This window comes from Cnephaeus nilssonii (assembly GCF_951640355.1).
Source record: "Cnephaeus nilssonii genome assembly, chromosome: Y".
Lineage (NCBI taxonomy): Eukaryota > Metazoa > Chordata > Mammalia > Chiroptera > Vespertilionidae > Cnephaeus > Cnephaeus nilssonii.
Window position 1 is genome coordinate 749,987 of NC_137096.1, and position 27,972 is coordinate 777,958.

The 27,972-nt window shown below is 48.8% G+C and overlaps 1 protein-coding gene across 1 annotated transcript; it reads left to right on the plus strand.

The window, feature by feature from the left end:
• Nucleotides 1-25,693, plus strand: ARSF (arylsulfatase F; the record flags this gene model as incomplete). Its single annotated transcript, XM_079766151.1, has 10 exons — nt 1-11; nt 2,066-2,215; nt 4,466-4,587; nt 5,599-5,721; nt 8,738-9,161; nt 14,933-15,069; nt 15,783-15,917; nt 19,010-19,172; nt 22,482-22,603; nt 25,317-25,693. 10 exons carry the CDS (start codon nt 1-3, stop codon nt 25,691-25,693), a joined length of 1,764 nt encoding a protein of 587 aa, XP_079622277.1.
• Nucleotides 25,694-27,972: the final 2,279 nt, after the last annotated feature.

Genomic DNA, 27,972 nt, shown 5'->3' on the forward strand with positions numbered 1-27,972 from the left:
ATGACGCTCAGGTAAGGGAAGGAACAAGCCACCGTGCAAACAAATGGATGCTGATGGGTAATTTTGTGGCTTTTGTGAACTCAGCTCAATAGCTTGAGGCGTGCACTATTATGCATCCATTATGTGGTGAGCTGTCAAATGTCTACATTTATCTTCTGGGTTCAGTAAGTCCATAATGAAAAAAAAGTAGGAGAGATGTAGACAGTAGAAACAAATGTAAATGGCCAATTTCCAACACACTTATTTTATTATATATATATATATATATATATATATAGAGAGAGAGAGAGAGAGAGAGAGAGAGAGAGAGAGAGAGAGAGAAAGAGAGAGAGAGAGAGAGAGAGAGAGAGAGAGAGAGAGAGAAAGAGAGAGAGAGAGAGAGAGAGAGAGAGAGAGAGGAATTTGTGGTTCCACTTATTCGTGCACTCATTGGGTGATTCTTGTGTGTGCCCTGACCAGGGATCGAACTCACATATCAGGATGGTGCTCTGACCACCTGAGCTACCTGGCAAGGGTCTGTATTATTTTGAGATGTTGTAAAAACAGGGATTGAGAAAAGCAACTCAATCATTTTGGTGAAGATGAAAGCATTTCTGTAATTATTATGGTTTGTCCATAGACAACGCCCTGGCCGTAGACTTCTCGTCTTCAAGAAGTTAGCAGTTTCGGGAGAAAAGTTTGTGGAAGGCAGAGTTTCAGTCTCGAGTCAATAGTGGTACCAGAGGATTTATAAAGAGTCTGGGAGCAGATGGGGTCAGGGAATCTTTCTACCCTCCTTCCCAGAGTCAATATTTAACAACGATTTTACTCCATGAATAAAGACAACAGAGAAATTGAACGAATGGTTCCATTGTCCAATATCCATTACCTGATACCTGGTAGAGACCCACTAGGAAGAGAAATCCTATATAATAAAAGCCTACTATGCTAAGTATCCGGTCTCCATTAAACCATTCAGAGCGTAATATGCTAATGATATGCTAAGGCCGCTCAACCGCTCGAGATAACGTGTACTGACCACCAGGGGGAAGACGCTCCAACCTGTAGTTTAGCTTCCTGCTGGGGTCCGGCCGATCGGGACTGAGCGAGACGGGCCGGACACGCCGTGGAGCCCTCCCGTGGTCCCTCCCCGGCTGGCCAACCTCCCACGTCCCTCCCCGGCCCCGATCGTGCACCGGTGGGGTCCCTCGGCCTGGCCTGCGCCCTCTCGCAATCCGGGACCCCTCGGCGGATGTCGGAGAGCCGGTTTCGGCCCGATCCCGCAGGCCAGGCCTCAGAACCCCACTGGTGCATGAATTCGTGCAGCGGGCCTCTAGTATTACATATTTCTTTGAGAAATCAGGACTTGAGTTGGGACTGAGCAAACTTAGGAAGCGGACTAAATCCGTGTCCAGATTCCAGGATTCAGTTTTCTTCCACGCCCTCCTTTTCCTTTATTTTGGGGTGCCTTTTTATTTGTGTTTCTGGTTTTCTGCCAAATGTTGTTGGTTTTTTATTTTATTTTTTATTTATTTCAACCAAGCTGGTATAGCTCACACACAATTACACTTTCATGTGAAAGGACTCAGCAACACAACCAGGAAATGACCTGATATGTCTTAGCAATGTAATTACAATGATAAGTCAACAAATTAGCCAGGAGCATAATTGCGTAAGTCTTCGCAATATCACCGTAACCACCTGTCAGAAATCATGACCACAAGTCAGCCACATAACCACCCACATCACCGCCTACGTCTTAGCGCCTCTCACCCAAGGAGCAAATACATGCTTTCTCTCTGGGTAAATGAATGTTTTCGGATTCCACCTCCTGGAACAGCAATGAGCTTGAGGGTGTTGAGAACCCAGGAGAGCTGGGCATTGAGGAGGGCGGGTACCATTCAATAGCGATGACCGACATGGACTCGGAGAGAGAAACCCGTGGGCCCTGTTTGTGTTTGGGGGACATGTGCCTGGCGTCCAACCCCCCCTGCTGCCTTCAGAGAAGAGGACGTCGGTGTGGAACATGGACCCTGACACCATCCAGGACAGGGTGTCTCCAGGGCCACCCGTGCTTGTTTTGCAGGAGGCGCTGGGCGTCCCTGTGTTGGATGTGGTTACTCTTCACCGTGGGCCAGCCGCAAAGGGCGACCGAGGACAAGCCTAACATCGTCCTGATCATGGCAGACGATTATGGGATCGGAGACCTGGGCTGCTATGGAAACGATACCATCAGGTGTGTCCTGGAGGCTCGGAGGGTGGATGCAGCTCATGACCGCTTCTCCCCGCAACAGCAACGTTATTTTGTTGGCTTCCTTTTTTTAAAAAATATATATATTTTATTGATTTTTTTACAGAGAGGAAAGGAGAGGGAGGGAGAGTGAGAAACATCGATGAGAGAGAAACATCGATCAGCTGCCTCCTGAACGTCCCCTACTGGGGATGTGCCCGCATCCAAGGCACATGCCCTTGACCGGAATCGAACCCAGGACCCTTCAGTCCACAGGCCGACGCTCTATCCACTGAGCCAAACTGGTGAGGGCATGTTGGCTTCCTTTTGGAGAACGAGGTCATATTAAATGTACGTGCACTTGAGTCTTGATTCTGCACTCACGGTTGTGCAACCTCCAATAAGTTGCCTAACCCCTGGTGTCTTAATCTTGTTATCTGTTGACTGAATAGTAATGGACCTGTGAGTTCCCCCATGCAAAGCACTCACTAGCTACCTCTCACGTAGGGGGCCTTCTGTCATGTAGAGGATTGAAATGAGTGGTGATTTTTATATGTATTTTTTTTTAAATGATGGGGTGACATCTACACTAATAAAAGGGTAATATGCTAATTAGACTGGACACCTTCCGGACATCGTCCAGACGTCCTTCCGGACAAAGCCATGGTGGCAGGGGCCGAGGCAGAGGTGGTTAGGGGCAATGAGGTCAGAAGAGGGGAGCAGTTAGGGGCGATCAGGCCTGCAGGGGAGGGCAGTTAGGGGCGATCAGGCCTGCAGGGGAGGGCAGTTAGGGGCGATCAGGCTGGCGGGGGAGGGCAATTAGGGGCAATCAGGCCAGCAGGGGAGGGCAGGTAGGGGTGATCAGGCTGGCAGGGGCGGGCAATTAGGGGGCAATGAGGCCAGCAGGGGAGGGCAGGTAGGGGCGATCAGGCCATCAGAAGAGGGCAGTTGGGGTGATCAGGCTGGCAGGGGAGCAATTAGGAGTGATCAGGCTGTCAGGGGGGAGCAGTTAGGGGGCAATGAGGCCAGCAGGGGGGAGCAGTCAGTTAGGGGGCAATCAGATTATATATATATATGGAGAGAGAGAGAGAGAGAGAGAGAGAGAGAGAGAGAGAGAGAGAGAGAGAGAGATTGCTAAGGTCTCTAAGCCAAATATATATATATCTATACACACAAATATATGTATATATAAAATATATATATATATATATATGGTCTCTAAGATAAAGACACTTACATATATATAGACAATATAAGACAATATAACATATTATCTATATATATAAAAGCCTAAGCAACCGAACTACCGAATGACCGAATGACCGAACAACCATTTGACCGGTCGCTATGAGCACACTGACCACCAGGGGGCAGACGCTCAATGCAGGAGCTGCCCCCTGGTGGTCAGTGCGCTCCCACAGACAACCTCCCCCCGGCCGGCCACCCTGATCGCCAGCCAGGCCGAGGGACCCCACCCATGCACAAATTCGTGCACCGGGCCTCTAGTGTTATATACAATATAAATGATATAATAGATATCAAATTGTATATATGTGTAATTGGCAGAACAAAATGACACCAGTCCTGCACAAACCAACGGCTTCCAGACAAAAGGAGAATGGGCTTTGCGTGCAAAGTGACCTTTTCTTCCCTTCTGAGCTCCGGGAATGATGGGAAACAGAGATTTTTTTTACCTTCAGATCTGCGTGTGCGTGCGTGTGCATGCATGTGTGTGTGTGTGTGTGTGTGTGTGTGTGTGCGCGCCTGCCTCTTTCTGTCTCCCTGTCTGTGTTTGCCTCCCTGTCTATGCCTCTCAATCTCTCTCCTTCCCTCCTTTTCTTTCCTCTCTCCGTCTCTCTCTCTTCGTGTGTCCCTCTATCTTTCTCTCTGTCTCTCTTGGTCTCTCTCTCTCTGTCTTCATGTCTGTCTCTCCCTCTGTCATTGCCTCCCCCACCCTTTCTCTCTCTGTCTCTGTATCTGTCTCTCCTTCCCCACCATTCCCTCCCTGCCCTCTCTCTCTCTCTCTCTCTCTCTCTCTCTCTCTGTCTCTGTCTCTGCCTCTTCCTTCCCACCATTCCCTCCCGCCCTCTCTCTCTCTCTCTCTCTCTGTCTCTCCCTCCCCACCATTACCTCCCCACCCTCTCTCTATGTCTCTCTCTCTCTCTGTCTCTCCCTCCCCACCATTCCCTCCCCCCCTCTCTCTCTCTGTCGTCTCCCATCCCAATTCTTCAGCGTCCCCTCCATCTCTCTTTCCAGGACCCCCAACATCGACAGCTTAGCCAGAGACGGTGTGAAGCTCACCCAGCACATCTCCGCGGCCTCCATGTGCACCCCAAGCCGGGCCGCTTTCCTCACGGGCAGGTACCCCATCCGATCAGGTGTGTGGACGGGGCCCCTCGGCCCCTCTCTGCTGTCGTGGTGGAATCAGAGGGCACGGGCCACGTGGCTGGACCGCTGTGACACGTGGCAAGGTGCAGTCGCACACCTGTCTTGGTGTGGGCAGCTCCCGATGTCAACACCTTAATCCCTTTGCTCCTGAGTGACCCACATCACTGTGGGTGGCCTTGCAAGAGATGTCTTCACCTTCAAAGGGTGACATCCTCCCTCCTTAATAAAGAGGCAATATGCAAATTGACTGCAACGCCCTCGCACAAGATGGCCACCACAAGCTGTCCGGTGAGGGAGGGCAGTTGTGGGTGATCAGGCCCGTAGGGGAGGGCAGTTGAGGGGACCAGGCCTGCAGGGGAGGGCAGTTAGCGCTGACCAGGCCTGCAGGTGAGGGCAGTTAGGGGCAATCGGGCTGGCAGGGGAGCAGTTAGTTAGTTGATTTTTAGAGAGAGAGGAGAGGGGACAGAGATAGAAACATCAACGATGAGAGAGAATCATGGATCAGCTGCCTCTTGCATGCCTTCTACTGGGGATCAAGCTGATAACCCGGGCATCTGCCCTTACCTGGAATCAAACCAGGACCTCCTGGTTCATGGGTCCACACTCAACCACTGAGCCACACCAGCCCAGCATGATTTCATTTTTTTCGACTCCTTTTCTGAGGCATAGATGCCCCAGTTGAGGCAGGTGCAGGTTAGATGTTCCATCCGCCATTGTCTGTGGAAGTGGGGGACAGTGGGTTGGGGCGTATCTGATGGTGTCATGGGTGTGTGTGTGGGGGGTGCACAAGGGTTTAAAGGGGCTTTGCATTATGGACCAGGGTGAGCTTTGTCTTTGGAGAACCTAATTTCCTCCCCCACACCTTGATACCTCTTCCGGGTTCATCCCCTGTCCACCTTCCAAGCGCTCAACCCTCCAGGCAGGACTCTCTCCCTCTTCCCGTGACGAGCACCTACCTACTCATGGTGTGCACCTGTGTGGTGTTTTTCCGTCACCTGTAGGAATGGTTTCCAATGGGAACGACCGTGTCGTCCTCTCCCTCGGGGCCCCTGTTGGACTCCCCCAGAACGAAACCACATTCGCGGCCTTGGTCAAGGAGCAGGGATACAGCACGGCGATGATCGGTAAGCAGCCATGGCTCTCTGCCTCCTCCAGAACTCTCTGTCACCCTTGCACTGGGCTCACCTGAGACCTGCAATGAACAAAGCTCTCTCTCTCTCTCTCTCTCTCTCTCTCTCTCTCTCTCTCTCTCCCTACACACACGAGAGAGAGAGAGAGAGAGAGAGAGAGAGAGAGAGAGAGTTTCCTAAATGATACAAACCCATCCTTTGCAGACATAACTCAGGCATGACACAAGAACCCTTCCCACCTAACCCCCAGGTCTTTCCCGATGTTCATACCACATGTTCCCGGATCAACCCCTGTGTGTACTTCATCTTTGCACAGGTCAAGACACTCTACGATAAAGATTTAGGATGGTTCTCTCTCTCTCTCTCTCTCTCTCTCTCTCTCTCTCTCTCTCTCTCTCTCTCTCTCTGTTTCTCCTCTCCAGTATTCTTTGAAGGCTCCGAAATCCAGCATCCCACCCACCAGGCATCCTTTAAGACATGTATCGAGTCCTCCCAAGAACACACACAAGTAGTGTTCGCATCATTAGCGTTTTATGGAAGGTCAAGGTCCGGTTCTGTTGACCTATCTGGACCCTAAAGCAAGACCAGGACTGGGTGGTACGTGGCTCGGAAAATTTCCACGTGGCCCTACCCAGTTCGTCCCTCTGTCTCAGGGCCTCACTCTCTCCACTCCTGCTGCTCATGAAGGTTAATCCACAGGAGAAAACCAAGGTGCTCCTTGGTGGCAGTGGCCATGGTCTTGGGCTCGTTTCATTACGGGGACACAGCCTCCCACACGGACTAAGACATTGATATTCACGGGCGGAAGGGACGTCCAAGAATAGTCCATCCCCTTCATGTCAGAGACTAGGAACTTGACTCTTTGCAACACGGAGTGTCACATGGGATGAGCCAAAACCAGGGTCGCTCAACAAAATCACATCGCTCACCATCCCTGCGCCTCACCTGTTCTCTCATCCGCCTCATTATAGCCTTGAAATGGACCATGTGGGTTCCCTTATCCTCATGGCCAAAGGTGACAGGAAATCAATGAATTGATGGCCCTTTTTGGAGTCAACCCTACCGTCCCTAGTTGAGGGGACTGGGTTTCATTGGCCCCAAGAGTGACAGGCGCTTTTAAGTCCCTCCCATTTTTGTGCCCAATTGGACATGGATAAAAGGAGACCATTTTAGAGTCCTTTTAGAGCAGAGAGAACCTATGCCAGGAGGATTGCCTGTCAGCTACCTGCCCACTCAGGCCCTCACCGTTGTCAGTTCATGCATTCTTGATGTGGTCCTATTGCACCATGACACATTATCATATTCTCTTCCTCCAAATGCCAGTAGGACCCACATGGATCTTTTGGTTACCATTCAAGGTGTGTCAAGTTTCTCTGAATCAATCTCTTAGGTCAATGAACTCTAATGGGAGATCTTTGGATTTCCAATCAGCCAGCTATCCATTCATCTATCCCTCTATGCTCAGTACATACTCCATCATTTATATCTATCTATCTATCATCTATCTATCATCTATCTATCTATCTATCTATCTATCTATCTATCTATCTATCTATCATCTATCTATCTATCTATCTATCATCTATCTATCTATCTATTTATCTATATCTATCTATCTATCTATCTATCTATCTATCTATCTATCTATCATTTATCTGTCCATCCATCATCTATGTATCTACCCATCACATATCATCTATCTTCTATCATTTATCAATCTTTGTGGTATAACTTAGATCTATCTATTATCTATCTGTCATCTATCTATTTATCTATCTATCTCTATCTATCTATCTATCTATCTATCTATCTATCTATCTATCTATCTATCATCATCATCATCATCATCTATCTACTCACCCACTTACCCAATACATTAATCCATTCATCCTTTCATCATATCTATCTATATCTATCTATCATCTATCTATCTATCTATCTATCATCTATCTATCTATCTATCTATCTATCATCTATCTATCTATCTATCTATCTATCTATCTATCTATCTATCTATCATCTATCTATCTATATCACTTATCTGTCCATCCATCATCTATGTATCTATCCATCACATATCATCTATCTTCTATCATTTATCAATCTTTGTGGCTATAACTTAGATCTATCTATTTATCTATTTATCTATCTATCTATCATCTATCTATCTAACATCAATCCTTCCACTCAGTCATCCATCCACCACTTTCTGTCAGTCTGCCTGTCTCTCTATTTACCCCCCCACACACACAATTCATCCATCCATTTATTTATCCATCATATCTATCTATCATCTATCTATCTATCTATCTATCTATCTATCTATCTATCTATCTATCATCATCATCTATCTATCTATATCTATCATCTATCTATCTACCCATCCACTCATCATCGATATTTCTATTTACCTGCTATCTCTATGTTGTCACTATTATTTATCTATCTTTGTGGCTATAATTAACATCTATCTATTTCTTTATCTATTTGTTTATTGATATGCCCATCTATCCATCAATCTATCCATCCACAAATACATCCATCTATCTACCACTCATCTATCTGTCATCCATCTCTATTTCTATCATCTATGTATCTATCTAATCTATCATCTATCACCTCTCTATCTATATATCCATTCATTCATCCACCCACTCACCCATCTACTTTCTATCATATCTTTCTCACTATCTAATATTTATCTACGTACCTACCTACCTACCTGTCCATCATCTATCCTCTACCTTGGTTTTATCGTGCACTTATATTTGTGGCTATTTCTCGTCCTCTCTGTGAATGAGAAACCAGATTTTTCAGACAAATACCTGCCAACTACAGAAGAGCCAGAAGTGAGTCTATGCTGAACTTCGATGTTTAAGGAAAAGAAAAATATGTGCTACTCCATTTTTGGGCACTGGCTTATTGTTTCAAATGAAAAAAAAAAAAGATCACATGGTCTTTGTCGTTTGTGAGCGCGTTATGCGTTATCTGTGTGTGTGTCTAATTTCAGGGAAATGGCACCAGGGCTTAAACTGCAACTCCCGGAATGACCACTGCCACCACCCGTATCATTATGGGTTTGATTACTTCTACGGCATGCCATACAGTCTGTTTGACACGTGCTGGCCCGATCCTTCCCGCGACGCGGAATTAGCCATCAGCAGCAGAATCTGGATCTGTGTGCAGCTGGTCGCCGTGGCTGCGCTCACTCTCACGCTGGGGAAACTGAGTCGCATGCTCTGCGTTCCCTGGGCCCTCATCCTCTTCCTGGTTCTTTTCATCCTTCTCCTGGCCCACTTCTGGTTAAACAGTTACCAGTCGACCCTGTACTGGGATTGCCTCCTCATGCGAGAGCAAGAAATTACCGAGCAGCCCATGAAGGCGGAAAGAGCTGGGTCCATCATGGTGAAGGAGGCGATTTCATTTTTAGAAAGGTAAACATGATTTATTTTTTAAATTAATGAAAGGATAAGAGAATGAGTATCCTAATATCTAAAAACCCAGGGTCCGTAACATCCACAATGACCGGAGGCTCAACCAACTGGAAGTCAGTGCTGGGTTTCCGTGTTGACCTGGCACTGACTGCCGAGGGGGCTGCAGATCAGGCCCGGAGAGAGGCCTGGGGAGAGAGAAGCAGGGTCTGATCCGTAGCCTCCGTGGCAGCTGTTGATCAGCACTTGCCTCTCTCTTTCGCTCTTGGCCTGGCCAGCAGTCACGCCTCTCTTCCTCTCTGGCCTCCTCTGGGTCTGCTGATCAGCCCCGTCTCTGTGATCAGACCTGTTGATAGGTCTGGAGACACTGACTGGCATAGAAACCGACCAATCAGAACCAAATCTGGGTGAAGTGCGAGGAGCCAATGGCTGTCTAGGAGGTGGAGCTCTGGATGTTGACTGGCATAGACACCAACCAGTCAGAACCTAATCTGGGTGAAGTGCGAGGAGCCAATGGCTGCCTAGGAGGAGGAGCTTTTGACACTGACTGGCATAGAAACTGACCAATCAGAAACAAATCTGGGTGAACTGGTAAGGCAGAACCTAAGGTGGGGGCCTGGGGAGGGGTTTTAAGGGCAACAGCTGTTTGGTGTAAGGTGTAAGAAAGCAGTTCAATTTTTTAATGACCGGTTTGGCAGTATAGTGCATATGCCTGGCTATCAGTCCAGATATAGGGATTATGTATTTTTGTCTGCCAAGAGCATCTCCTCCTGATGAAAAAGGCTTCCCCCTCCCCCATTTAAGCAATCCTATCCTATATAATCTATCTATACTAATAAAAGGGTAAATATGCTCATTAGACTGGGTCGACCGGCCATCTTCCGGACATCCGACTTCCTTCCAGACAAAGCCATGGTGGTGGAAGACCGAGGCAGGGGCCATTAAGGGCTATCAGGCTGGCAGGGGAGGGCTGTTGGGGGCAAGATCAGGCCAGCAGGGGAGGGCTGTTGGGGGTGAGATCAGGCCGGCAGGGGAGGGAAGTTAGAGGCAACCAGGCCAGCAGGGGAGGGCCACTGGGGGAGAGATCAGGCCAGCAGGGAATGGAAGTTGGGGACGAAATCAGGTCGGCAGGGGAGGGCAGTTGGGGGCAACCAGGCCAGCAGGGTAGGGCAGTTTGGGGTGAGATCAGGCCAGCAGGTAGGGCTGTTGGGGATGAGATCAGGCCAGCAGGGGAGGGCCGTTGGGGGCAACCAAGCCAGCAGGTGAGCGGTTAGGAGCCTGCAGTTCCGGATTGAGAGAGGGGGGTCGGGCCTAAACCAGCAGTCAGACATCCCCCAAGGGGTCCTGGATTGGAGAGGGTGCAGGCTGGGCTAAGGGACCCCTCCCCCTTCTGTGCACGAATTTCATGCACCGGGCCTCTAGTTGCTTAATAAAATCACACAAGTTTTTGGGATACAATTCTACAAGACATTATCTGTATATAGCAGGCGTCCTCAAACTATGGCCCGCGGGCCACATGCAGGTGTTTCTGCCATTTTGTTTTTTTTTTTTACTTCAAAATAAGATATGTGCAGTGTGCATAGGAATTTGTTCATAGTTTTTTAAAACTATAGTCCAGCCCTCCAACGGTCTGAGGGACAGTGAACTGGCCCCCTGTTTAAAAAGTTTGAGGACCCCTGGTATATAGTATTGTGTGTTTACCACCCCAAGTCAAGTCTCCTTCCCTCACCATTTATTCCACTTTACGTTCTACCTCCCTCCATCCCTCCTTTTCTCTGGGAATCACCCTACTGTTGTCTCTATCCCTGATTCTTCCCCCTTTTTTTCCATTTCTTAATCCCTTCACCCTTCTCACCCAACCACCAAACCCCTCCGCTCACACAGCTGTCCGCCTGTTCCCTATATCCCAGAGTTTGTCTCCACTCTGTTTTGTTCATGAGATTCCACCTATAAGTGAGATCCTACGGTACTTGTTTTTCTCAGACTGGCTTTTGTCACTCAGCACCGACTCTGAAGTTTGACTAATTTACCTGCAATGCATAGATCTTCCGTATATTCATGCCCAATGAGAAATATATTTGCTGGGACTAGACCGTAGAAAAAGTTGGCCATCACATTGCTTCCTTGAGGGGTGGGGGGATCAGCTACTGAAGAAATTTAAATCCGAGGGCTTATCATGGAGTAGGTGATGTATAAAAAATGTATTTGGGTCATTATCATGCATCTAGGCAACAGTAACTAGAAAATTTTCCAAGGAAGACACACCTTTTCTTTGAGTTAAAGGCGTTGAAAACGTATTTTCATTGGCTCTTTCCGCATTGATTGGGGCTTTATCTTTACTTTATCAGATGCTACCCTGAAATCTGGACTTCACAGATCACGTACCACACATTTAGGGTTGGATATCTGTTTGAGCATGTGATGAGAAATAGGCTACTACCTTTAAGTCTAGGGCGGTACCCGTCTCTACTGTAGGGACTTTCCAAGATACCGGGGAAGGCGTTCTTGAGGAAACTATATCTTGCTTAAATCTTCAAAAATCAGTAACAGCAAGCTGAAGGAAGGCATTGCAGGAAGTAGTTAAAGCATAAGGAAAAAAAGGTGTTTTCAAGCACCTGTGAGCAATTTGTTCTTGACAAGCGATATGCCAGGAATGATCAGAGGAAAAGTTGGCGTCTTTGATTGTTACGTAGCCTTGATTAAGGAGATAAAGGATTTGTTTTGTCTCAAATATCTATGTCTTTCTTTTTTATTTTTTAATATATTTTTTATGGATTTCAGAGAGGAAGGGAGAGGGAGAGAGAGAGAGAGACATCCATGATGAGAGAGAATCACGGATCGGCTGCCTCCTGCATGCCCCACACTGGGGATGGAGCTCACAACCCGGACATGTGCCCTGACCAGGAATCAAAACTGGGACTCTTCAGTCCACTGAGCCAAACCAGATAGGGCTTTTTCTATTTTATTTTACTTTTTTAATTCCACATCTAAGTGAAATCACGTGGTGTTTGTCTTTCTCCGTCTGACTTAAGTCACTTAGCGCAATACCCTCTCAGTCCATCCATGCTGTCACTAATGGTAAGATTTCCGTCTTCCATTGAGTATATTTACCACTTTTGTTTATTCAAGGACCTGGAGAAATCTGATCATTAGCATCGTCTTTACCCCATAGCCCAGGTGGAGATGATACCCATGGAGAGTGTGGGAGAAGTAGGACCTTATTTGCCTTGTAGATGCAGCTCTGTGGCTGGTTTCACGTTGAGCAAACTCCCTTATTGCCTGGTGTCCTACCCAAGTTTGAGAAGGATTGACTGAAAGCACCTTAGCTGACCCTGTAGATATGTCACATGGAAACATGTGTGACCTCATTCCTCATCAGAATGTATATTCCTTTCCTAGGAATGCCCGAAAAATGTACTCCACAAGGGGCGATTTAATCCAGCAGGAATGGACTATTTCTCCCTCATGCTGGAGGCCAGAAGTCTCAAATGACAGTGTCTGTGAGCGGGACTCTAGGCTGAGACTTCTGAGACAGAGCATAGTGTGCTGAGCACAGCAGGATTTCAATTTAGCTCCATGGTGATTTCTTTTTTTTTCTTTTTTTAAATATATTCTATTGAATTTTTTACAGAGAGGAAGAGAGAGGGATAGAGAGTTAGAAACATCGATGAGAGAGAAACATCGATCAGCTGCCTCTTGCACACCCCCTACTGGGGATGTGCCCGCAACCAAGGTACATGCCCTTGACCGGAATCGAACCTGGGACCCTTGAGTCCGCAGGCCGATGCTCTATCCACTGAGCCAAACCGGTTTCGGCTCCCTGGTGATTTCTGAGTGCGTAGGGGCCAACGCTAATCCTAACCCTAACCCTAACACTAACCCAAACCCTAACCCTAAACCCAACTCTAACCCCAATCCTGACCCTAATCCTAACTCTAACCCTAACTACAGCTGTAATCCTAACCTTAAACCTAACCCTAACTCCATCTCTAACCCTAACCCTAACCCTAACCATAACCCTAACCCTAACCCTAACCCCAACTCTAACCCTAACTCTAACCTTAACCGTAACCTTAACACTAACCCCAACTCTAGCCCCAATCCTGACCCTGATCCTAACTCTACCCGTAACCATTACTATAACCCTAACCCAAACCCTTATCCTAACCCTAACCCTAACCCTAACCATAACCCCAACTCTAGCCCTAACTATAACCCTAACCATAAACTTAAAACTAACCCCAACTCTAACCCCAATCCTGACCCTAAACCTAACTCTAACCCTAACCATTACTATAAGCCTAACCCAAACACTAATCCTAACCCTAACCCTAACCCTAACCCTAACCCTAACCCTAACACTAACACTAACATTAACCTTAATGCAAGCCCTAACCTTAATTATAACCCTAGCCAAAATCCTGACCCTAACCCTGACCCTGACCCTGACCCTAACCCTAGCCCTAACCCTAACCCTAACTCTAACCCTAACCCTGATCCTAGCCCTAACCCTAACCCTAGCCCTAACCCTAACCCTAACCCTAACTCTAACCCTAGCCCTAACCCTAGCCCTAACCCTAACCCTAGCCCTAACCCTAGCCCTAACCCTAACCCTAACCCTAACTCTAACTCTAACCCTGACCCTAGCCCTAACCCTAACCCTAACCCTAACCCTAGCCCTAACCCTAACCCTAACTCTAACCCTAACCCTAACCCTAACCCTAACCCTGACCCTGACCCTAACACTCCTGCCTCTTCTGGCTTGTGGTGTTTGCCAAAAATCCTTGGTGCTCCTTGGCTAGTGGCCACATCGCTCCTACTTCTCCCTCCGTCTTCACAAGTCCTCCTCTCCCCTCAGTGTGTCTGTGTAGCTCCTCACAGCCCTCTTCCTATGAGGACATCCATTAACTCTGAGCCCACCCTACCCTAGTACAAACTCTTCTTAAGGAATTCTACCTCCCAAGACCCTATATTCCAAATAAGATCACATTCTGAGTTTCTATGTGGACCATTTTGGAGGGACTCCCTTCAACCCAGACAACCATGGCCACACTCCTTTTTCCTTTCTTTCTAGTTTATTTTTCACCCAGTCTTCACGCGTTGATATCTCTCCAGAAAGAGCCAACATTTCCCAAGATTGGGATGGTGCTGCATGCTGCCCTAGTTTAGCTGAGCACCTATCTTTCCTGCAGACCAACTGTCAGGCCTTGAAGGGGGTCAACCTCGCTCCCTGTGTCCTCATGTGGGAATCAACAGTGTGTGGACAGATTGCCAAGATCTATCTGTCCATGCTTGCTCTTGGGTTGTGAAAGCGCTGACATTTCGAAGGAACCACTGCCATAACTCCGTCTCGTGTGTGTGTGTGTGTGTGTGTGTGTGTGTGTGTGTGTGTCTTGGGGAGTGAGTCTAGTCTGAGATCTGGCGAGCCCTGGGAAAGTGCTCCAAGCAGATCTGGACTTGAGTAATAACCCTGTGTGACCTCTGAGAGCAGTATGACCTACCCACGTCCTGTCACCTGAGAGGTGGCATCACCCCAAAATTAGGGGCCGAGGCTGGAGGCTGGAGAATCCTGGAATCCATCCCAACCAGGAGCGTCTCTCAAAGGGGCTGCCTTTTGTGTGTGTCCCCTCTCATGGGTCATGACACACACACACACACACACACACACACACACACACACACACACACACACTGGGTCTGTGTGTCAGAGAACAAGGTGGTTCCCACTCCCAGAGGCTGAGAACTCACGAGCGATGGGATCGATGTCTTCTCAGGCACCGCGAAGGACCTTTCCTCCTCTTTTACTCCTTCCTTCACGTCCACGCGCCTCTCCCCACCACAGACGATTTCATCGGCACCAGCAAGCACGGCTTATACGGCGACAACGTGGAGGAGATGGACTTCTACGTGGGTAAGTGGCAGGATGGAACGTAGACACATCAGCATGAGCATGGGAAGAAGTCCACGTTCACACTGACTTGACCATAATCACCTCTTCAACATGGGATGCTGATGGCGATTTGAGGAAAGAGTGGGCTCACATAGGATTCTTTTTAAAAAATATATACTTTATTGCCGAAGCCGGTTTGGCTCAGTGGATAGAGCGTGGGCCTGCGGACTGAAGGGTCCCAGGTTTGATTCCGGTCAAGGGCATGTACCTTGGTTGCAGGCACATCCCCGGTGGGGTGTGTGCAGGAGGCAGCTGATGGATGTTTCTCTCTCATTGATGTTTCTAACTCTCTATCTCTCTCCCTTCCTCTCTGTAAAAAATCAATAAAATGTATTTTATTGATTTTTAGAGAAGAAGGAAGAGGGAGATAGCAACATCAACGATGAGAGAGAATCATGGATCGGCTGCCTCCTGCTCACCCACTATTGGGGATGAAGCCTGCTACCTAGGCATGTGCCCTGACCTGGAATCAAATTGTAACCTCATGATTCATAGGTCAGTGCTCAACCAACTGGTTGCTTACATGATTCTTGGAATGTAATATTTGGAGCTTTGTAGATGAGAAACTTTTGCAATGACTCCCAAAGGAATGTGCATGCACTGGGACTAACACAGTTGCCCAAAGCTTATAATTTCATGTATTTAATAGGTCCTTTTTTTATTGTTTCTTTCAGGCAAGCTCCTTGCTGCCATTGATGATTTGGGGCTGAGGAATCACACGCTTGTCTACTTCACGGCAGACCACGGAGGACATTTGGAGGCCAGGCTGGGCCACGTCCAACTGGGTGGATATAACGGGATATTCAAAGGTGAGCAGGCAAGATCGTACCTGGGGTGTCCTTGTGACTAGGGGTCTCTCTTGCTCATTGTAATAAAAAAATCCGTGGCACGAAAGACAAGATGAATGACGCATGAAACACTCAACGAGTTGATTGTTTATTGGACGCTTGGTCAAAAATGGAATGTAGGTCTCAAATCCAAGGATACTGACCTTAAATTGCTAACATTTCTAGACAATACTCTAGACATGGGCCTCCCTGATAGTCCTATGCGTGAAAGAGAGTTCACATAAGCGGATGACTTAAGGGAGGCATTCAATGAGTGGGATATCTAATCATTGATTCCATCCACAAGATGGAATTAGAATAAGAAGAAATGTGGTCTACAGAGAGGGCACCTAGAAGTCTCCTTGGACGTTAAGAAAGCTTTGGGTGCCCTGTTCCAGAGATATGACCAAGCTTTTCTCAGGTTTGTTGTGTGTGGTTTTTAAAAATATATATTTTTTATTGATTTCAGAGAGGAAGGGAGAGGGAGAGAGACAGAAACATCAGTGATGAGAATCATTGATTGGCTGCCTCTTGCACGTCCCCTACTGGGGATGGAGCCCACAACCTGGGCATAGGTTCTGACCTGGAATTGAACTGTGACCTCCTGTTTCATAGGTTGACAGTCAACCAATGAGCCACACTGACCAGGCTCGGGTTTTAGAATGAAAGTCACAATACCGATTCCATGTCCTGGTGGAACATGTCATCCATGAGAACATATCCGTCAGACACCACATTGACCTGGTCTAGTAACGTGTATACTGATGTTCTAAGGAGTTTCCCTGCAACCTGTTCAGTACATTTGAACCTATGATCTGAAGGAGACTCTACAGCACTTTGTAGAGACACGTGTATTAGTGTTCATGCAAATCTGGGTTTTATAGTCTTGTATCCAGTAGGAAATGACTCCTGTACGAATGAGATAAAATCTTTGTGTCACGCTCGCCAAAAAGTGTGAGTGTCTGCAGCTTAGCAGTTGTGCAATCAAACGGTGAGCGTAGGAAGGGAATACATCCTAAGAAACATTTTATAGTTTTGCTTATGCAAAACTTGTGTTGACATCAGAGACGTTCTAACCTGTACAGACTATTCATAAGAGTTCATTTGAGCCAAACGGGCGACATGTGTTGGGGAGCGAGGTCTCAAATCCAGCTTCTTTTAGGCATTTGAAGTTAAGGAAGGAATGAAAGGCAGGTTTGACAGAGCAAGGGGGAGGGGATTGGATTATAGGATCATCAACAGGATTATGTATTCTCTCCAGGTAGAATACCCGTTGTCAAGGGGTATTACCTCTGGCTTTTCAGAGATGTGTTACGCTCGCTGCTCAAGGACAATGGACAGAGCTGGCTTCAAACCTGTCACTAAAGAAGTTAGAGGCCTGGGTGTGAAGTTATAGGACAATCCACCCTCACCAGCCAGCCTAGTTATGAAAATGATCAGACTAGAGGCCCGTTGCACGGAGATTCGTGCAATAGGCCTTCCTTCCCCTGGCTGCTGGCACTGGTTTTTCTCCGGCACCCGGGACCCAGGCCTTCGCTCCGGCCGCAGCGGAGAAGCCAGGCCTCTTCAGTCGTCTTCAGTCATCTTCAGTCTTCAGTCTTTGCTGGTGCCTGTGTATGCAAATGAGCCCACCATCTTTGTTGGGTTAATTTGCATACACACTCCTGATTGGCTTGTGGGTGTCGCGGAGGTACAGTCAATTTGCATATGTCTCTTTTATTAGTGTAGATAACCCTGTGAGGTTACTGTCCATGGAATCTCTTTTCTTCCCATCCACCCATGAAATCATAATCTCTTTTCGTCCCATCCACCCACAAAATCTCTCTTCTTCCCATCCACCCATGAAATTCACATGGTAGGATGGCCATGCCTCCTCGTTGGGTCAAGAAAATTCTAGTGTATGCTGGTCCTCCTGGTGTCCATCGGTCACCTGTTGCTTCCTTTGTCCATGAATTCCCAAGTTTGGACAGTAAATTATCATTTACTCTTACTTTTCCATTCAGTTCAATTTTCAACTGGCTGGACTCAACATGGAACAAAACGGAGACAATTTTCTGGAAAGAGGCATGCCAGGAAAAATACAAAAAAGAATAATATGGCCCAGCTGGTGTGGCTCAGTGGTTGAGCATCAACCCGTGAACCAGGAGGTCATGGTTCAATTCCCAATCAGAGCATATGCTCGATTTTGGGCTCGATCCCCAGTAGGGGGCATGCAGGAGGCAGCCAATCTATGAATCTCTCTCATCATGGATGTTTCTGTCTCTCTCTCCTTCTCCCTTCCTCTCTGAAATCAATACAAATATATATTTTTATTTTTTAAATAATATGTTTCATTGATTTTTTTACAGAGAGGAAGGGAGAGGGAGAGAGAGTTAGAAACATCGATCAGCTGCCTCCTGCACACCACCTACTGGGGATGTGCCCGCAACCAATGTACATGCCCTTGACTGGAATCGAACCCGGGACTTTTCAGTCTGCCGGCCGACACTCTATCCACTGAGCCAAACTCGTTCGGGCACAAATATATATTTGTAAAAAGAATATGCAAAGTATCCCATATGTTAGAAGGTAGTAAATACTACAGAAAAATAGAGCAGAAAGAATTCTGGGTCCTAACCAGTTTGACTCAGTGGATAGAGCGTCAGCCTGTGGACTGGAGGGTCCCGGGTTCGATTCCCAGTCAAGGGCATGTACCTTGGTTGCGGGCACATCCCCAGTAGGGGTCGTGCAGGAGGCAGCTGATCAATGTTTCTCTCTCATTAATGTTTCTCACTCTCTATCCCTCTCCCTTCCTCTCTGTAAAAAAATCAACAAAATATATATTTAAAAAAAAAAGAATTCTGGGAGGGGTCTGCTCTTTTAAACAAAGTCTTCCTCGATAAAGTGCCGTTGAGCAAGAACCTATGAGCAGCCCAAGAACATAGAGTTCCGTGGGCGTGTATTGCTGACCCCATCAGGTGTCTGCACATGGTGGCCGCTGAGCAGAGACGGACTTTACTGAGGGTGAATTCCATCTTTAAATACTCTTAGTACAATAATTATTTTAACTGCAACTTCACTGCTTTGCCCCGTAGGAGGGAAAGGCACGGCCGGTTGGGAAGGCGGGATCCGCGTGCCCGGCCTCTTCCGATGGCCCGGAAAATTACCAGCCGGAGTAGTCATCGATGAACCTACGAGCTTGATGGATATCTTACCAACGGTAGCAGCTTTGACGGGAGGCATTGTCCCTCAGGACAGGTGACGTCATATAATCTCTTAACGGAGCTTCTTTGTACCTTTGTCTTGAGAAGATTCAGGTCCAAGGAGATAGATTCTATTCTAATGGGTACACTTTCTCCGTGGTACCCAGGTAATTTCCCCCGCTGTCTAGGGCAGTGGTCGGCAAACTCATCAGTCCACAGAGCCAAACATCAACAGGACAAAGACTGAAATTTCTTTGGAGAGCCACATTTTTTAAACTTAAACTTCTTCTAACGCCACTTCTTCAACATAGACTCGCCCAGGCCGTGGTGTTTTGTGGAAGAGCCACACTCCAGGGGCCAGAGAGCCGCATGGGGCTCCCGAGCCGCGGTTTGCCGGCCACGGGTCTAGGGCTATGTCTACTGACCGTTACTCATACACCAGGCATCCGTGTTACTGTTCTGTGGCCCATCTCAGTCACTTTGTAGTTTTTATTTGGGAGGAAGATGGAGACAGGAAGGCTTGGAGATGGGAATGTGGCCCATCAAACTCATTCATCCACGTAAGAGGAAGAATGATTCCCTACGGTCTGGTGTCCCAGGTGCAGGAGGCTGGGTTGAAGGTCACAGCTTCGATGGATATTTTGAACTCTATCACAAATATTTTAAACTAGAGGCCCAGTTCACAAAATTTGAGCACGGGAGGAGGGTGGGGGTGTGTCCCTCAGCCCGGCCTGCACCCTCTCCAATTCGGGACCCCTCAGGGGATGTCTGCCTGCTGATTTAGGCCCAATACCTCTCGTAATCCAGGACTGCAGGCTTCTAACCGCTCGACTGCCTGCCTTCCTGATCGCCCCTAACCACCTCTGCCTGTTGGCCTGATGCCCACCTGATCACCCCTAACTGCCCTCCCCTGCTGGCCTGATCATCCCCCACCTGCTCTCCCCTGCCAGCCTGATCTCCCCCTAACTCCCCCCATTGCCGGCCTGATCACCCCCTAACTGCCCCCCTGCAAGCCTGATCACCCCCTAACTGCCCCCCCTGCCCACATGATTGTCTCCTAACTGCCCTCCCCTGCTGGCCTGCTCATCCCTAACTGTCCTCCCCTGCTGGCCTGATCACTCCCTCACTGCCCCCTTGCCGGCCTGATCGCTTCTTAACCGTCCCCCACAAGCCTGATTGCCCCCTAACTGCCCCGCCCCTGCTGACCTGATCACCCCTTAACTGCCCCCCATGTTGGCCTGATCGCCCCTAACTGTCCTCCGCTGCAGGCCTGATCGCCCCTAACTGCCCTCCCCTGAAGGCCTGATCACCCCCCACTACCCCCTGCCAGCCTGATCACCCCCTAACTGCCCCCCCTGCAGGCCTGATTACCCCCTAACTGCCCCCCTGCCCACCTGATTGCCCCCTAACTGCTCTCCCCTGCCAGCCTGATCGCCCCCTAACTGCCCTCCCTGCCAGCCTGATTGCCACCTAACTGCCCCCACTGCAGGCCTGATCACCCCCTAACTGCCCCCCTGCCCACCTGATCGCCCCCTAATGGCCCTCCCCTCCCAGCCTGATCACCCTTAACTGCCTCTGCCTTAGCCCCTGCCACCCTGGCTTTGTCCGGAAGGATGTCCGGAAGATGGCTGGTCTAATTAGCATATTACCCTTTTATTAGTATAAATGGCGTTATATTGCCTTGTTCCTCTCTCTCGCCGCTGTTGACCCAGGTAGGTTTGAATGTGATTTTCTGGTTCCTCATTGGTAACAGCTCTAAAAGGGAATTCAATAGATTCAACTGATTTTCACTTCACCCTTCGAAGCCCAAAGAGTGATGTTAATGTTTCTTTCTTTATGAAATAAAGATGATCTACTTTGGAAAAAAAATAGAATCCCAAGCTCATTAGAATAAAAAAGAGACCTCTATATATTGTTTTAACATCAGTTCTAGCCAATAATAAGCCCACAGAGTTATGCTCATGTACCTTTCTTTTCTAAAATATATTTTTATTGATTTCAGAGAGGAAGGCAGAGGAAGAGACAGATAGAAATGTCAATGATAAGAGAGAATCATGGATCGGCTGCCTCCTGCACGCCCCCTACTGGGGATCGAACCCACAACCCAGGCATGTGCCCTTGACTGGGAATCGAACCATGACCTCCTGGTTTACAGGTCAATGCTCAACCACTGAGCCACGCCAGCCGGGCTAATGTTTTTTTCTTTATGTAATAAAGATAATCTACTTTTGAAGGAAAGTAAGTTCCCTAGCTCATTAGAATCAAAAGGAGACCTCTTCAATTTTTTCAACATCGGTTTCAGCCAGTCATAGAATTTATGGAGAATTCGTCTAAAATAACTGAATAGAGCTCCCTACTTACAACAGTATTTATCAATTTGACTTAAAGATCCATTAAGCCCTGGCTGGTTTGGCTCAGTGGATAGAGCATCGGCCTTCGGAGTGAGGGGTCCCAGGTTCAATTCCAATCAAGGACACATGCCTTGGTTGTAGGCTTAATCCCCAGTAGGGGGCGTGCAGGAGGCAGCCGATCCATGATTCTATCTCATCATTGATGTTTCTCTCTCTCTCCCTGTCTCCCTTCCTTTCTGAAATCAATCCTATCTAATAAAAGAGTAATATGCAGATTGACCATCACTCCAACACACAATATGGATGCCCCCATGTGGTCAAAGATCCTGCCCCCATGTGGACACAAGATGGCCACCACAAGATGGCCAGCAGGGGAGGGCAGTTGGAGGCGATCAAGCCTGCAGGGGAGGGCAGTTAGGGGCGATCAGGCTGGCAGGGGAGGGCAGTTAGACATCAATCAGGCTGGCATTGGAGTGGTTAGGGGGTGATCAGGCTGGCAGGCAGAAGCGGTTAGGGGCAATCAGGAAGGCAGGCAGGCGAGCGGTTGGGAGCCAGCAGTCCTGGATTGTGAGAGGGATGTCTGACTGCCCGTTTAGGCCCGATCCCAGTGGGTGATTGGGCCTAAACCGGCAGTCGGACATCCCCCGAGGGGCCCCAGATGGGAGAGGGTGTAGGCTGGGCTGAGGGACATACACCCCCCTGCCCCCGTGCACGAATTTCATGCACCGGGCCTCTAGTCAAAATATAAAATAAAATAAAGAAAATAGTGTTAGTGATAATGTAATTTTTAAGTTACTAAGCCAGTCAGCGTCATAAAAAATATTCTCTGAGACATTCATGGGTCGTTGGTTGATTTCGGGGCAATGGTTGTTCCTACCTACTCAGCACACCGTTCTCTGGGCCCACGGAAGGTCATGGAAGGTCACAGAAGGTCATGGGATGCACCCAGCCATCCTTCCAACAGCCTCAAGACCCAATGCCCTTTGCCTGACCGTCTTCCTGTGTGTCTGCAGGGTGATTGACGGCCGAAACCTCATGCCATTGCTTCAAGGCGAGGTCCAGCGTTCAGAGCACGAGTTTCTGTTTCACTACTGCAGTAGGTTCCTCCACGCCGCCCGATGGCACCCGAAGGACAGTGAGTACCCCCCCCCCCCCCGGGCACCCTACAGATGCCCTTTAGTCTGTGTGACGTCCTCATTCTTATCCCCTGGCCCCGTCCTTTGAGTCTGGCGTCAGCCCTGAAAATACCTTCTCTGGGAAGTTTCTAAGAATTGCTCTCCTTCAGAAAGATAGAGAGAGGCAAAACCGGTTTGGCTCAGTGGATAGAGAGAGGGCCTGTGGACTGAAAGGTCCCGGGTTCGATTCCCGGTCAAGGGCATGTACCTTGGTTGCGGGCACATCCCCAGTAGGGGGCGTGCAGGAGGCAGCTGATGGATGTTTCTCTCTCATCGATGTTTCTAACTCTCTATCCCTCTCCCTTCCTCTCTGTAAAAAACCAATAAAATACATTTTTTAAAAAAAGAAAGACAGCGAGATAACTTTAAGAAATAGCAATTTTGAAAAATGCTCTTTTTTTGGTAACTTTTTAAAATATAATTTTTTATCGATTTCATGTAAGAAGGGAGAGGGAGAGAGAGATAGAAACATCAATGATGAGAGAGAATCATGGATCGACTGCCTCTTGAACGCACCCTACTGGGGATCAAGCCTCCAACCGGGGCATGTGACCTTGACCGGAGTCAAACCCAGGACCCTTCCGTCCGCCGGCTGATGCTCTATCCACTGAGCCCCACCAGCTAGGTCAAGAAACTCTTTCTTTGTTAGTTTATGTTGTTCATTAGATTCCACATATAATTCAGATCCTATGATACTTGTCTTTCTCTGACTGGCTTATTTCACTCAGCATCACACTCTCCATGTCCCTCCATTGCTGTCTCAAAGGGTAAGAGATCCTTCTTTTTCACAGCTGCGTAGTATTCCATGGTGTCAATGCACCACAGATTTTTAAAATCAACTCATCTACTGATGGGCACCTGGGCTGCTTCCCAATCTTGGCTAAGTGGAGACAGACTCTCAGATACAGAGAACAGACTGACAGCTGTCAGAGAAGAGAGGGTTGGGGGCTGGGAGAGACGGGTGAAGGGACTAAGCCAGTGGTCGGCAAACTCATGAGTCCACAGAGCCAAACATCAACAGGACAACGATTGACATTTCTTTGGAGAGCCACATTTTTTAAACGTAAACGTCTTTGAACGCCACGTCTTCAACACAGACTCGCCCAGGCCGTGGTGTTTTGTGGAAGAGCCACACTCAAGGGGCCAAAGAGCCGCCTGTGGCTCATGAGCCACAGTTTGCTGACCACGGGACTAAGCAAAGGAATGGGATTGGCAGGCGGAAGAGGCGTGGAGGGAGGTAGACGAAGGACGAGGAGGCATAAATGCTGATGGAAGGAGACTTGAGTTGGGGTGGTGAACACACAATCCAATATACACACGACATTTTATAGAATTGTACACGTGAAACCTAATCATTTGATTAACCAACTAGAGGCCCGGTGCACGGGTTCGTGCACATTGAAAGGAAATTAATTAGAAGAAATATTTTCGCGGCCAGGGAGGGGACCATGTCTAGCCCATCTCACCCAGTCCCCGATCGGCCGAACCCCAGCAGCAAGCTAACCTACTGATAGGAGTGTCTGACCCCTGATGGTCAGTGCACGTCATAGCGACTGGTCGAACGGTTGAATGGTCATAGGGACACTTAGCATATTAGGTTTTTATCTATATATACTAGAGGCCCAGTGCACGAAATTCATGCACAGTGGCGGGTGTGTGTGTGTGTGTGTGTGTGTGTGTGTGTGTGTCCCTCAGCCCAGCTTGCACCCTCTCCAATCTGGGACATCTCTCTCACAATCCAGGACTGCTGGCTCCCAACTGCTCACCTGCCTGCCTTCCTGATTGCCCCTAACCGCTTCTGCCTGCCAGCCTGATCACCCCCTAACCACTCCCCTGCCAGCCTGATTGATGCCTAACTGCTCCTCTGCCAGCCCGATTGGCCCTAACTGCCCTCCCCTGCTGGCCTGGTCCCCCCCAACTGCCCTCCCCTGCAGGCCTGGTCTCCCCCAACTGCCCTCCCCTGTAGGTCTTGTCCCCCCACAACTGCCCTCCCCTGCAGGCCTGGTCTCCCCCAACTGCCCTCCCCTGCAGGCCTGGTCACCCCAAACTGCCCTCCCCTGCAGGCCTGGTCCCTCCCAATTGCCCTCCCCTGCAGATCTGGTCCCCCACAACTGCCCTCCCTGGAGGCCTGGTCCCCCCCCAACTGCCCTCCCCTGCAGGCCTGGTCCCCACCAACTGCCCTCCCCTGCAGGCCTGGTACCCCTCCCCCCCAGCTGCCCGCCACTGCAGGCCTGGTCCCCACCAACTGCCCTCCCCTGCAGGCCTGGTCTCCCCTAACTGCCCTCCCCTGCCAGCCTGATCGCCCACAACTGCCCTCCCCTGCCGGCCATCTTGTGTCCACATGGGGCAGCCATCTTTGACCACATGGGGGCAGCCATCTTGTGTCTTGGAGTGACGGTCAATTTGCATATTACTCTTTTATTAGATAGGATAGATGTCACCTCTCTATATTCAATTAAAAAAAAAACACAATAAAGGAAGAAACATCCATGTTGAGACCAGGGATATTATCCTAAGGTTTTCTGATGTCCTGATGCTCTGAAGATTGGCCGGTATTTAAGGTAACGTCTGGGCAACGAGGAAGAGCAGAGAATGCCCACCAAGGCAGGAGTCGGCCGCGTCGGCGGGCCCACGGGCCGGGTGGCTCTGACGTTGTCCCCTTCCCCACTCCAGGCGCCGCCGTGTGGAAGGTTCACTACGTGACGCCCGTCTTCCAGCCGCCGGGCGCTCAGGCCTGCTACGAGACCACCTTTTGCCAATGCGTCGGGGACAACGTCACCTACCACGACCCTCCCCTGCTGTTCGACCTCTCCCGGGACCCCTCGGAGTCCAGCCCGCTGACCGAGGACACGGAGCCGCTCTACGACCTGGTCATCCGCACGGTGGCCGAGGCCCTGAAGGAACACAGGAAGACCATCACCCCGGTGGAGGCCCATCTGCGGAAGGAAGTGAATCGGCAGGTGGTGTGGCTGATGAACTGTTGCAGGGTGTTTCCCTTCTGCTTTTGTGACAAGGAGGGCGAGGACTCGTCCGGAGAGGCCGCGGAGTGATTGACGGCAGGCCATCGATGACCCCCGACCTTGGTCCTGTCAACTATGCAAGGAATGGATGTGAGAGCCAATAAATGTATCCACCGTTCCCGATGATGAAACGTCCATGGGTTGTAATGCCGTCCATCATTGGTGGTGGTGGGGGGGTTGTGGGTGCTCAATGTTTATCTCATTCCCAAGCTTTTTTTTTTTTTAAGACTATATTTTTATTGATTTCAGAGAGGTAGGGAGAGGAAGAGAGAGAGAGAGAGAGATAGAGAGAGAAATATCCATGATGAGAGAGAATCATGGATCGGCAGCCTCCTGCACGCCCCCTACTGGGGATCGAGCCTACAACACCAGGAATCGAACCGTGACCTTCTTGTTCATAGGTGGACGCTCAACCAATGGGCCAAGATGGCTGGCTCTAGTTTCTAAGTTCTTCTTTTATTTTTAAGAATACATTTTTATTGATGTCAGAGAGAGAAAAGGAGAGGGAGAGAGAGAGGGAAGAAGAGGGTGAGAGAGAGAGAGAGAGAAACATCCATGATGAGAGAGAATCATACATCGGCTGCCTCCTGCACACCCCCTACTGGGGATCGAGCCCGCAACCCGGGCGTGTGCCCCTGACCGGGAATCGAACCCTGACCTCCTGGTTCATGGGTTACACTCAACCACTGAGCCAAGATGGCTGAGCTATAAATTTCTAAGTAATTTTTTTTTAAAAAAAATACATTTTAATTGATTTCAGAGAAGAATGAAGGGGGAAAGAGAAACATCCATGATGAGAATCATGGATCGACTGCCTCTTGCACGCCCCCTACTGGGGATCGAGCCTGCAACCCCAGGCATTGAACGGTTACCTCTTGGTTCATAGGTTGATGCTCAACCCATGAGCCAAGTTGGCTGGGCTATAATTTCTAAGTTTTTCTCCTTCTTCTTCTTCTTCTTCTTCTTCTTCTTCTTCTTCTTCTTCTTCTTCTTCTCCTCCTCCTCCTCCTCCTCCTCCTCCTCCTCCTCCTCCTCATTCTTCTTCTTCTTCAAAAAAAATATTTTCATTGATTTCAGAGAGGAAGGGAAGGGAGAGAGAGAGAGAAACATCAATGATAAGAGAGATTCATGCATCAGCTGCCTCCTGCACGCCCCCTACTGGGGATCGAGCCCCTAACCCGGGCATATGACCTTGATCAGAATTGAACCCTTCAGTCCCTTCAGTCCACAGCCTGACGCTCTATCCGCTGAGCCACACCAGCCTGGGCCAATTTCCACGTTTTTAATCCTGGATCTTAGGGCTGGGACACCAGCATCCACAGACATTTCCTCGTTGGCTCTGTCCCTCCTCAAAGCAAACTGTTCAAGCCAGGGCCTGTGTAATTCCAAATCAATGATGGGAAGAGGCAAATGCCTCCATTTACCTGGCTGGCGTGGCTCAGTGGTTGAGCGTCGACCTAGGAACCAGGAGGTCACTGGTTCGATTCCCGGTCAAGGGCACATGCCCAGGTTGTGGGCTCGATCCCCAGTAGAGGGCGTGCAGGAGGCAGCCGGTCCATGATTCCCTCTCATCATGGATGTTTCTATCTCCCTCTCCCTCTCCCTTCCTCTCTGAGATCAGTAAAAATATATTTTAAAAAACTATTCTAAAAAGGTCTTTATATAAAAAAAATTCTTTCCGTTGTCCCATCCGTAATATGTAATATTCTCAGCCTTATTGGACATTAGACGTTTTTATGCATTAGGTTAATGTGACCACTAGGGGTCGCAATAATGTAGCTATCTGCACAGCCAACCCATAATCCCTAACAAGATCAATTTTTTTTAATTTAAATTATTTTGTAAAATATATTTTATTGATTTTTTTACAGAGAGGAAGGGAGAGGGAGACAGAGTCAGAAACATGGATGAGAGAGAAACATCGATCAGCTGCCTCCTGCACGCCCCCCACTGGGGATGTGCCTGCAACCAAGGTACATGCCCTTGACCGGGAATCGAACCCGGGACCCTTCAGTCCGCAGGCCGACGCTCTATCCACTGAGCCAAATGGGCCAGGACTAAAGCATTGATTCTTGATGTACCACTTGGTATTAAAGCAAAATAAAAATGCCTTGCCCTGGCCGGTGTGGCTCAGTGGATAGAGCATCGGCCTGCGGACTGAAGGGTCCCGGGTTCGATTCTGGTCAAGGGCATGTACCTTGGTTGCGGGCACCTCCCCAGGTGGGGGGCGTGCAGGAGGCAGCTGATCGATGTTTCTCTCTCGTTGATGTTTCTAACTCTCTATCCCTCTCCCTTCCTCTCTGTAAAAA